General features: G+C 48.2%; 1 protein-coding gene and 1 long non-coding RNA gene across 6 annotated transcripts in view; one reads left to right on the top strand and one right to left on the bottom strand.

The window, feature by feature from the left end:
* Window positions 1–22: 22 nt before the first annotated feature.
* On the bottom strand, window positions 23–1,959 carry LOC138114990 (uncharacterized). Its single transcript, XR_011152903.1, has 3 exons — window positions 1,841–1,959; window positions 833–951; window positions 23–637 (listed from the first exon to the last, which is right to left on the bottom strand). It is a non-coding gene; the product is annotated as an uncharacterized lncRNA (long non-coding RNA).
* Window positions 1,960–2,317: 358 nt separating this feature from the next.
* YEATS2 (YEATS domain containing 2) overlaps window positions 2,318–12,243 on the top strand; it is a 49,127-nt gene continuing 39,201 nt past the window's right edge. For all 5 annotated transcript variants that reach the window (XR_011152902.1, XM_069025107.1, XM_069025108.1 and 2 more), the window contains exons 1-6: window positions 2,318–2,378; window positions 3,156–3,268; window positions 6,384–6,481; window positions 6,579–6,671; window positions 9,667–9,909; window positions 12,073–12,188. Coding sequence is in view for 4 of the 5 variants with exons in the window: in XM_069025107.1 (XP_068881208.1) it covers window positions 3,169–3,268; window positions 6,384–6,481; window positions 6,579–6,671; window positions 9,667–9,909; window positions 12,073–12,188 (650 nt within the window). In the remaining variant the exon portion in view is untranslated. The remainder of the gene's footprint in view (window positions 2,379–3,155; window positions 3,269–6,383; window positions 6,482–6,578; window positions 6,672–9,666; window positions 9,910–12,072; window positions 12,189–12,243) is intronic.

Genomic DNA, 12,243 nt, shown 5'->3' on the forward strand with positions numbered 1-12,243 from the left:
GGGGAGGTTGGTGGTACAAGGAGGGACACTCCCTCCTGGTTTTTTGGGGTCACTTACCTTGTTGGATTCTACCCCTTGTGCAGTCTCTCTCCATTGATCTCTGCTCCTGTCTCCCAGTCCAGGTGTTTTTCCTCTTCATCTTTCTGTCCTCAACATAGAACTTGCTACCAAGGGGAATAAAGGCAAGCTGGAGGCTGCACAGAGGAGTAAACTTGAAAGAAAACTGGCGAAAGTAAAAAGCAGGGGGTGGGATGTTGAAATATTGGTTAGTACTGGGTATTCTGATGAGAAAAGAATGTGAATGGACTTGGAAGACAAGCCCAGCATGGGAAATTGGGAAAAGGTAAAATATTGGGAAGGTGACTGGCAAAACAGGTTGGAAAGAATCCTGTAGAAGGTTTATTCTCCTAAAATTAGACGCGTGGCCATTTCAAGATCCCACGCACACATGGCAGAGCAGGAGCAAGACTGGTAGAGCACGACTGAAAATGTGGCAGGCTAGCAGTGCCTGCTGCAGTTCTGCAGTCTGGCCAGGCTTGGGTACAGCCCCAGAGTGGCTCTTGGCTGGAGTGCCAAAAGCAGCTTCCAATCAAGTTCAATGCTTGCAGAAGCTCAGCTTACTTCAGAAAGAAGTAACCTGCAAAAAAAAAAAAAAAAAAAAAATTAAAGAGAATCCACAGACTGCAAAGCAATGGAAATATTTTTGAGAGCTGGAAAGCCCACCTTAAGATATTTTAAGTCTTAAGCATAGTCAACTAGTGGCACTATTCTAACAACAGCTTCTTCCTCTTTCCATTAAGCAGAAATAAGGAAGAAAATAAAATTGAACTACCTTATAGTCACTCCTGGTGAGCAGGATACTAATTTAAGAACAGTCTCCATCAATCTGCCATACTTCACATTTGTTGCCTGGCAGAAACGCTAGTAGTGTCAAAAAGGATAGTAGTGATCCTGAAATCAGAAGAAAAAAGGACTTTAAGGGTTAAGCTTTGAACATTCAGCATAAACTTGCTAATCAGTGGCCTCATAAATAAGTTTGCAAATTCATGAGTGAACAGGTTAATTTATGCTGATTCAGGGCTCACTGCATAAAGCATGAGACTGCCACAGGCCATAGCATTAATGCCATTAGCTGTGCCTGACAGAGGTATTGCAGCCTGGCCAGAACCAAGCAGAAACCATGGCGTTAACGGCACTCATTTGTACTAGTTTAGCTCTGATTTGAGAGAATACGAAGTATTACAAGCACTAAATATGGTATAAAGGTTTTTTGAAGCCTATCTAAGGGTAGGCCAGACCTCCCATCCTGGCCCATGCTGTGGGCTCCTACTATCCTGCACCTCAATCCAATCAGCCCAGGACTCCTTTCTTGGGTCTTTTCTTTTGCTAATCATAGAAACACAGAATCCATTCGGCTGAAAGGACCTCAGAGATCATCGAGTCCAACCTATGACTGAACATCACCTTGACAACTAGACCACAGCACTAAGTGCCACATTCAGTCTTTCCTTAAAAGACCCTCAGGGAAGGTGACTCCACCAGCTCCCCGGGGAGCCCATTCCAATGTCTAATCACCCTTTCTGTGAAGAATTTCTTCCTAATGTCCAACCTGACTCTCCACTGGCACAGCTTAAGGCTATGTCCTCTCATCCTGTCCCTTGTTCCCTGGAAGCAGGTCCGACCCCCACCTCCTTACAACCTCGTAGGGAGCGATAAGATCCCCCCTGAGCCTCCTTTGCTCCAGGCTAAACACCCCCAGCTCCCTCAGCTGCTCCTCCTCCGGCTCGTGCTCCAGCCCCTTCCCCAGCTCCGTTGCCATTCCCTGGACACACTGCAGCACCTCGATCTTCCTTTCGTGAAATATCCTCCACATTAAAAGTCTTCCTCAAATCTTTTTACACGCTAAAACACGGTTGTTCCAGGCAACAGGTCAGGATCAAGTCACTTGCATTCATCTCTCCACATAGGAACTCGACCGCGTCACCCATCTCGGTTTCTCCGCTGCCGCGGGCGAGCTCCCGCCCTGCCCACAGCCCGTGCTCGCCCGCGGCGGGGGTGGCGCGGCCGGGGCTCGCAGCCCCCCGGGGCTCGGCCGCTCCGCCCTGAGGGAGCCCCCGCCCCGCGCGCGCCCGGCCCCTCCGGCCGGTGCGGGCCGTGAGGCGGCACCTGCCCGCGGCCGCCCCGCCCCGCGCGCGCTGCCCGCCTGCGCGGGCCCGCCCCGGCCGTGACGGGCGGCGCTCGGCCCTGCGCTCATGGCGGCGGTGGCGGCGGGACGGCCCGGCGGGGGCCGGCGCTGAGCGCCCCGGGCGGCGCGGCGCGGCGGGCGGGGGCGGCCGGTGCAGGCGGCGGGGCCGGACCGGGCCAAGCGGCGGAGCGCGGTGAGCGGCGGGGCGGGGCGGAGCGCGGGGAAGGAGCGCGGCCGCGGCGGCGGCTTTGTGTGCGCGGCGGGGGAGGGGAGCGGCGCCGCCGCACGTGGGACCGGCCGCGGGCAGCGCTCCGCCCTCCGCGCCCCGGGCGGCCCCGACACCGGCACCGCCGACACCGCCCCCCCGGCGGCCTCCGCGCCACCTCACGCCTGCGGGTCGAGTCCCGCGGTGCTCCTGCCTCGAGGGGACTCGCTGCCCCCTCACAGGAAGGGTCGTGGCTCGCGTTGAGCGGTTCTGGGCGAGGGACAGCCGGTGTGTGACCCCCTCAGCAGGGAGCCCCGGGCTCGTGCCGAGGCACCGGGACCCGTCCGCCGGCCCCAGTCACCTGGGTGCCCATCATTCCCCCTTCCAGGGACGGTGGTGCCTGTGTGGAGGGAGCCCCGCTCTCCTGTAGTCACGCGCCAGACCACGGGTGGTATCCCGAGCATCACTCACGGGGCTCTTTGGCAGCCCTTTACCAGGAGGGCACGGGGGCTCTTTGCCACTGCAGCCCCACTGGGGCTATGGGCACCCGGGCTGTGGTGAGCCACAGGTGTCAGGAGGCATTTGAAGCTCCTGGGCTGTGCAGAACACAACCAGCTCCCAGCTGTGAACCTGGGCGATGATCACTAGCCCCCATCAGAGAGGTGCCGCTGCTCTTTTGCATCACAGGCCTCCCCATGGTGAGAGGTTGAAGCCTGCCCAGAAGGTCACTGTGGGAAACGTTAATGCTTTTATTTTTCCTGTCAGTGGAGTAGAGAACATGTCTGGGATCAAGAGAGTGATCGCAGAGAAGGACCCCGACTATGAGGAGATCACCATCACACATCCCAACAAGCGGCACAAAGCAGCCGAACAGTCAGGTAGGAGCTGTGGAATGGGAAATTCTGTGGATGTGCATGCTGTCTGTAAACCGGTCAGGAAAAGGCTGGGATAGGAGTTAAGGGACAAAGGACAGATGTTGAGCAAGGCAGGTAGTGATAGCTCTGTGTAGCCAAATGAAGATGTATCATATGTGGAGTCATCCCTACCTGCTATCTGGACCATAAGTAAGGCGTGAGGATGCAGCCTTTGGTGCATGATAGGAGATGGAGCACAAGCTCTCCACTGCCCCAGCGCTTTGGTTCCTGTTGCTTCCTAAAGTATTTACAATCCATCTTCCTGTGCTGAGCTGTGCTCCAGCCTGTGCATTTGTTCTGTGGCTAGAGTCTGCTCTGGGAAAGATTGGCAGGCTGTTTACATTTTGGGGGACAGAGGTCACAGTACAGCATGGGGAGGAGAAAAAAAATCCTTGACCCTGCAGGAGGGGTAAAAGAGACCCACGACCCTGCAGAACATGCACTGGCTGTTGGAAGATGATGAATGTTTGCAAGAACTGGCAGATGAAGCAGAAACGAGCTTCTTTGATGAAGTGTAGAAAGAATAATTTAGGGAGTAGGAAAGGGCTTTGAAACATGCAGGAGAAGAGGAAGAGGAGCATGACTGAAGGAAAGGTGGATAAAGAAGTGTAATGGAGTGAGTGGCTGGATAAGTAGGTTTGCATTTGGCACGCTTGCATGTGCTTGCTTTGGGAACCAGCCTGTTGGCAGAGTGCCTGGGACAGGTTGCAGTCTCTCTGGGCAAATGAGAGTAGAGCTTCTTGCCCTGGGGGCAGGGAGTAGGCTAGTGAATTTTGGCATAGCACAGCTAGCGAGAGAGGATCGTGATGGGAAGAACTGACAAACAGGGAGGTGAGAAAACTGAGGCTGGCTGTGGGCTCTGAAGAAGATCCAGGAATAGAGCCGGAGCTGCCAGTTGGAGAGGGACAGAGGATGGCTTCGTGGGTGATGTTTTGGAGGATGGTGTACAGCTGGACAAGTCTGAGGAGGCTGAACTCTGGGTTGAATGTGGGCAGGTCCTGTCTGCCACGTGGGGCAGGGGCCCTGCCAGTGGGGGCCCAGTGCAGCTGTGCTGGAGCTGGCCATGTCACTGCTCCCAGCTGCCTGCCCTGCCTGGCTGCCAGAAGTCACCACCCTCTGTTCTGGCATGTCCCAGGGACTGCAGGCGAGTTTTTAGTCTGCTTCTGAAACAACTTTTCAGAAGGTCTTGATGATGAGCAGGCAGAGTCTCAGGGCCTTGGAAAACTATCCTTGCCAAAGTGAACTTTGCATTCAGGAGGTTCCTCCAAATTGGCTTCTTTTTTCTTCTCATGGAAGATCTCCAGCTTTCAATACTAGAATTCCTTTTAAGTACACAAATTTCACTAACATGATCCTAATGAGGGACTGTGGTTGACACTAAGCTGCGAAAAAGATGAATATAAAGTGTTCTTAAAAGCCTTTATAGTATAACCACAAATCCTAAAGTGCTTAAATTGTCATGATGCTGGCGTGGCATGGCATCAGCCTTGGGAAGAGATGCAGTTACCCCTCTCTGAACCATACCTCTCATGCCTTAATCTGTTGAGGTTTATTTTAAGTGTAGCCTTACATGAGAATTTCCTTGTCATGGTGTTCATGGCTGGAGGTAAATTATATCCCTCTGGTTTTTAATTTTGCCTTAGTCATAGAGATTTAACCATAATTGTGTTTTAATGTAGGCTTGAACTACTTCTGGTCCTAAAATAAATATATATATATATATATATATGTACACACACACTCACAAACACACACATTATATATATGCATATATATGCATGTGTGTGTATATATGTATGTGGAAAGAAGGAAAATTATTTAGGATACCCCGGTTGCATATAGAGGCATCAGGTGCCTCACTCCTGTTGTAAGTACCTGATCAGACAGTAAAACTATGTATGCTATCTGGAAGATGCCAGCAAAGCTTTTAATTGCTTTTCTTCCCCCTCTCTATGGGGATATTAGAAATCTCTTCAAACAGATATGTACTTTTTAGGAAGACATACATTTCCTCTGAAGCTCAAGCCAAAGTCTTGGTGCTGTTGCCTCCTATTTCATGTAGAAACAATGTGAGATTTTTCCAGGGAAAACCAGAATCTTTTGCTGATCTGCTTTATAGAGGGGTCACTCTATTTCTGACACAGGCTGGAGCACCTTTTCCAGGCTTTCTTCTAGAAGTGTAATTCCTGCTTTGCCAGGTTCTTACGTAGAATTTGATAAAAACAGAACTTTTTTGAAACCCCTTGATGTAATGGAGGTGACTTAAATGAAGGGCAATATTAAAGTCTACTGCAGGTGTAGAGCAAAAAGAATAGTTCTTCCTGTGTTTACACATGTCCTAGAAAGATATGATAATACACCAGTTCCATTCTTAGCCACTAATTTGCTGTAAGGTATTTGCACAGTTTGAAATCCTAAACTACATACTTTCCACTAAGGTTAGTAAACTCCTTCTGAAAGGCTAAATTTTTTTGACTGCTGTGCTGGAAGAGGATTTTGTAAGAGGTAGACCAGCTTTTGATAATGTAGTTTCCTTTGTGCATAATAAACAGCTTGTAGGCACTCCAGAGCAGGCTGCACTTCATGCCAGGGCTGAACATATAAATATGAGTTTGTTTTATTCTTGCTGCGTGAGGTGGTGTAAATTTCCTGGATGTGAATCTGGCCAAGGGGAGCAGAAAAATGTCCGTAGTGTTCCAGCTCGCTCCGGCGCTATCGCAGTGGCGACTGTGCTGGGCCAGCACGGTGGAGTTTTACTGTTTACAGCTTTACTGAGGCAGAAGTAAACAAACTGGCCCTGTTCTTCCCATTTTCTATTATTTGTCATCTCAGACCTAAAAAGGAAAAATATAGCTCTCCACGTAAGCCAGCTTTTAAAGATACATGTGGTTTTTGTTAAGACATAATTTTTTTTTGCAGGAAAATGATCCGTCCCCTTATGTGTGTGTGTGCTGGACTTACTATCCCTTCACTTCTCACTCTGTAGTGTTTTCTGATCTTTCTATTTTCAAATAGAGTCTCAAAAATAGGAATGTAATTACTTCCTCCTTCTTTATTTTCCACGCATGGCCTTGTACAGCTCGAGATGTTACTGTGCAGAAGATTGAGACTATTATAAAGGAACAGTTTGCTGTCGAAATGAAGAGTAAAGAACATGAAATTGAAGTTATAGATCAGGTATAAAGGTTTTGTTCTTATAAACACCTAAGATCCTGGTGTTCAGGGCCTGGGGGATTGCTGCAGTGCTTGTCATTACTCTCTTTCCTTTTTGCAGCGCCTGATTGAAGCCAGAAGGATGATGGACAAGCTGCGTGCCTGCATTGTGGCTAACTATTATGCCTCTGCTGGTCTCCTCAAAGCTGGAGAGGTAAAAACTGCTTTGGGAATAATAAGACTTCAGGGAATCTTTGCAAAGGAAAGTGTGGAGTTCAGTGGTTGTTCAGCTGATGTTTGGTGTTGAGATGTGATTTAATGAAATAGTGGAGTACGAACTGCAAATGGGGTGGCAGTGGGAGAGGAGACCTTTGCATCACCTGCTGGGCCTCGGGTACTTGGCAAAGAGGAGTTTTCAAGAAGCAGTTGAGAAATTGTTCAGCAGCCCCTGGCTCTGGTTTCTGAAATACTCTGCATTATTTTTCTCATCCTCAGTTTTTCCCTGAGAGCACCTTGTTTCTCAGACACTGCACAGTTTGTCCTTGCAAAGCCCTGAAAAGTGTGGAATATGTTTTCCCATTTCACAGGAGGAGAGTGGCAACAGATGTATTTGGGGACTTTTCAGGAAAAAAAGAAAAATAATAAAGATTTCAAGATTTCTTGAGTCTTGGGCAGTGCTGTGAAACCATCCTCCCTTTGCCCTGGCCTTCAGTCTGTTGGTGGGTTGGTGAACAGACTGATGGCAGCAGTAAAGCAGGAGATAAATCAAGGAGATGTCACAGAGTGATTAAAAATTCACAAGATTAAAAAACCTCAAACCCTGTTAGTTAAACCCCAGTTCTGAGCACTCTGCCCTTAATGACTGCTAATTGCAGGGTGTTCATGACTCGTGCAGGCTCCCAAATGACATGTAGTTCATCACTGATGTAAGCATTTTGTTACTGTCTTTTCAAGTCAAGTTGATCTGATTTCCAGTGATTTTTGGAAGCTGTAGATGGGTGCTACAAACATGGTTTTCACTCTAGTCCCATAAGAATTTCTCTTCCAAGCACTTACTCTCAATGCTACTTCTGGTTTTTCTGTTGTGCTTTTCAGAGGACTTGGAGTGAGGTAAAAACAAAAAGGTTCAGCTTGTTTTTCCCTCTCTGAGCTTGAGTTGAGCAACTGGAGTTGGAAAAGGTTGTGGTAGCCTTGGGAGGCTTAGAGATCTCTCTGCCCCCTTTGATTTTTGTGTAGGCAGCTGAAGAATGTGACCTAAGTTCTAATCTTTGAAAGTGCCTTTATCCATTGTCATCATGTCTCTGCAGGAGCTGTACTGTTCCTTGTTCTTCTTGTTCTGCCATGGAGGGTGTTCGCTTTTTTTCCCTGATGATTTTCACACTTTCCAGAAATAATATATTTTGTAATAGTTTTGAGGTATTCACAAAACTTGCTGGTGCCTCCTTGCTTTATTTAGTTTTAGTTTTTATGAGCTTATGGCTAGTCTAGCTGTATCTTTAATTGCATTTTTAATCTTTTTCTAAAAGTCCTGATTTGCACACAGGTTAAATCAGTTTCTCCTTTATTTTGAAATTGTTGCTGATTCTCAATGTTCAGTTTTCTTCATTGTTTTTAATTGTGGCTCATGTATGTTTGACCAGGCAGTGAAAGATTGTCTCGTTTCTGCTTCTGGTAGAACAAGAGTCTTTGTAGTTTAATTCAGAACTTCTGGGAAGATGATTTGCAGCTTCCTGACCTGTTCTCATAAATATATACAGTTCTTGAACCCAATGCTGCTGAGTTTGAGGCTTGGGATTGCTCACGATTGTGGTTTATTATGTTTCCCCACAACTTATTTGACAAGATGTTGGTCATTTTACTTGACTAGAGGTAAAACAAAAGATGTTCTTGGTGTGGGTTTGGTTTGGGCTTTGGGTTTTTTTGGACAGGATGTGTGTGTGTCCCTGCCCTTGGATATATGGATGTAACTCTCCTAAGCTGGTAATTGAGATCTGGTAATTGCTTCACTTGTGCACATAATGGACAGTTGGAAAGGAAGTTCTGGAATGATCCTTGAAAGGCCAAGGTGGGACAATGTTTATAACTCCACTCTTGCTAACACCTCTCAAGGGCAGTTCTGCTGCTCTGTAGTGATGCTGGTGTCTGCCTCCCCCTCAATCATGTTGGCAGAATTCTGAGTCAGGGAACTTAATGTGGATTAAAAATAAACCTGCAAAGGAAAACAAACAGACAAAAACAGTAACAAAACAAACAAAGCAACAAATAAATCCCAGGTCCATTTCTTGATTTGTTTTCCTTTGTGACATGCCCCATGAATAATTGTTCCAGCCTGGCTGATCCGGGTGGTTTGGGCAGGGAAGAAGAAGCCTCTTTGAGCTGGTACTGCCTGTAAGAGAAGCTGCCAGTGCCACTCTGGTGTGAGTCTGTGGCTGCAGGAACTGGAGGGAGGCTGTCAGTGCTCTGCTGCTGCAGAGGGGTGTTCCTGCTGACTTGGTTCAAGGTGGAACCGAGGTGACAGGGAGGTCTGGTGCTTGGGTCAAGAAGTGGCCAAGGGACACTTGTTTTGAGTTGATGAATGTTTTTCTTCTCCTTCTGAAGTAAAAAGCAAATGCAAGAGAAAAAGAAGGGCCTTTGTCATGGTAATGAAAAAAACAGAGATTTAAACACTTGTCTGCCCTGTCCTCCCCTGTGCAGGTTTAGGAGGATCTAAGATTACCTCTAAGGTGTCCGTTTTGAGGAAAGTTTGCAAGCATGCCTAAGCACATTATTATTTATCCCCTGTTAAGCTTTGGGAGCAGACAGGGTGTAGCTTGCCTCATAGGTGTTGACAAGACTGCCAGTGAGTATCAAAGCTAAAGAGCCTGATGCACTTATCTACCCTGCTTGCCTGCAAGAGCCGGGCAGCTGTGGCCTTCCTGTGTGTGGTGAGACTGGAGGTGTCTGCACAGGAAGAGAAGAGGTTATTTTCAAAGGGACACTCTAGATAGTTGAGTAGGCTGCAGTTCTTCCTTCCAAAACCAGTTTGGGGTACTGTTTCTACAGAACCATTTTAAGCTTTTCTCTTCTGCAGCATATGCTTTTCCTGCAGGGCAGATGATTAAATATTTGCTCTTTCTTCATTCTTTGACTTTTTCTCTTCTGGTGCAGCTTTGTTTTTATCTGGGCTGTGGGGAAATAGTGACCAAATCTTCCTGACCTCTTTGTTGCAGGGGACCCGGTCATGTGATGCAACAATTCTTAATCACCCTTCAATCAAGAAATTCTTGGAATCTCCCTCTAGATCATCGTCTCCAGCTAACCAGGGCTCAGACACTCCCTCTGCCAACCACTCCGAGAGCGACTCGCTCTCTCAGCACAATGACTTTCTCCTGGACAAAGACAATGGCAGCTTGGAGGCAGACGAGCGGCTGACAAACAGCCTGGACCAGAGACAGAGCAGAAATGCTGGCCGGGTAAAGTAAAACTCGAGTGGTGATCAAGTTGTTGGAGGTGTGTGCTCTGAGGACTCAGTGCTGGCACCAGGAGCTCTTCATGTTTTCACCCACCTTGCTGAAGATCTGTTTCTTACCCTCTCCAACCACTTGCTCCCACTCCCTCAGCCTGGCTTTGCTGTAAGGCCAACTGAAGTGTCTGTAATGTGGGTACCTCCTCTTACCTCAGTCCTGCCCAAAGCGAGCTCAGCCGGCCGGGGAGAGCTGTGGGGTCAACACAGCTCTGCCACCCTCTCGGTCATAGCCTCTGGGCAAGAAGGTGCTTCACAGCCTGAGCACAGAGCTTTGCTGTATGGATGGAAGTCAGGTCGGGAGGTAGAGCCTGCAGAGGAGAGCAATGTGTGTCGTTCTCAGCACTGTTTTCAAGAAGTAATGCTGCTGCCTGGCTCTGGGGTGCTCGTGGGGACTGCATTGTGTAGAATGGTTGATCCACTGGAGGGGTTTGGCCTTCTCAGCAGGCTGTAGTGCTAACAGTAACACTGGAGGATTAGCTTACTCTGGCAGCGTGAGTTTGTAGAGCTTGGGTGCACAGCTTGGGACCAGACAGGACAGAATTGTTTTTTCTCTTGATATTGCTGTTTGCTGTTGTGCATTATCACCATTTGCTTAACTGAACCAGTCTGACCCAAGTAAAAATACATCCTGTCAATGTTCCTTCATGCTTTTTGGGGGTTATTTTTGACCTGGATCCAGTCCCTCCCTTTGTGGCTCACTGTGCAGCCACACAAATGCTTCACCTGTTGGCTGCAGGTAGCTCCACTGGGGAGGCTCACTCAGTGTCTGCAGGTGAAATGTGCCTTAGTAGATGAGGTGAAACTCTTCAGTTTCCTTTCAGTTCCTTTAAGCAGTCAGGCCTGCCAGAGGAGTACAGCCAGGAATGGGTGTATCTCAGTGAATGTGGTTGCATTCCGTAGCTGAATAAGTTGCACTAATACATGGCAGAAAGAGCAGTGATTCTGCCTCCGTTAAACAGCATGATACCCTTGATAGCAGGGCTGCAATTTGCTGGAACTCTGCCCTGGGTCTGTAGCAGAAGGCAGATGAGCCATACAGAATGTGGACCCACCTACACTGTAAAGCACCAGACCAGCAGAACTTGTTTCAGTGCTAAGGGCATAGGTGGAGCAGTTGTATTGCTTGGGGGTAGCACATGAGGACATCTTTGACCAGTGCAGAGGAGGCTGAGGGAGTGATGAGGAGCAGGAGCCATCCCAGCCTTCCATGACTCCTTGTTTCACTTTGAGGCATCCCTGAATTAAGAGAGGAGGGAAAATGGTTCCTTAGTGAATCCAGTGCTTCCCACGCTTGTCTGGCGAGTGGTCAGTGGGGTGCATCCAGTGGGCTGCTCCCTGGTCACTCGAGGATGGCGGTCCCGTTTTTTCCAGACAGACACTTCATCCAACAGGGTTGTAGAAAAGCCTCTCAGTCCCATGCAAACAACACTTCCACTTGTGTTGGCATAGTGGGTGGTCAGATCATTGTACTGAGAGTGTTGGCCACTGCTTAATAGCTGGGGCTGTGTTACAGGGTGGTTGGATTTATTGTGCCTCGGTATTGCCATGGATTTGTGGATTTACCTGGATGGCAGACAGTTTATGGCTGCTCTCCCTGCTCAGCTGGAGCTGAATTCCTGTCTCAAACCCAGCCTCGATTCTTCACCATGAGGCAACACCAGAGTGTCTCAGAGCAGCAGAGACTGGGAATGAGAAAGATTTAGATTTTCAGCCCCCACTCATGGGCGATTGAGCTTTGTTCCTTATTAGTGACCAACATGATGCCATTCTAGCTGTGCCCAGTTTTATTTCAGATAGTGCAGGGGCAGTGCTTTTGAAACCCAAGCTGAAGTCATGGCTCAGCTCCATGGGATGTCGCACCATGTCCGCTCAGTTAAGCCATGCAGTGTGTTGTTGGCTAGGAAGGAAGCATTGTTACATGCCTGACTTGCTTAAATGTGCCTAGAGAGCAATTTAAGTATTTTTAGGGATGATTCCTTGTTGGTCTTTCATTTATGCAGGGTTTTGGGTTTTTTTTAACAACACTTTCCTTTTCTAGCACCAAACAAAATGATGTTTAAGAGGAATGTTTGGGTTTTTGTTTGCCTTTTTTTTCTTCCCCTACCCTCAGGACAGTTTGGGTGTTTCAAGCTCTCAAAAACCAGGACAACGAAATGCCGGACTGTCAAATGATGAAACTTCACGACTTTATGTGAAGAAAACGATTGTGGTTGGCAACGTCTCCAAGTTAGTATCCAGAGCCTGAGGGATGGTCCTTTATTTCAGGATTAAATTGAATAGA

This window comes from Aphelocoma coerulescens, chromosome 9 (genome assembly GCF_041296385.1).
Source record: "Aphelocoma coerulescens isolate FSJ_1873_10779 chromosome 9, UR_Acoe_1.0, whole genome shotgun sequence".
Classification (NCBI taxonomy): domain Eukaryota; kingdom Metazoa; phylum Chordata; class Aves; order Passeriformes; family Corvidae; genus Aphelocoma; species Aphelocoma coerulescens.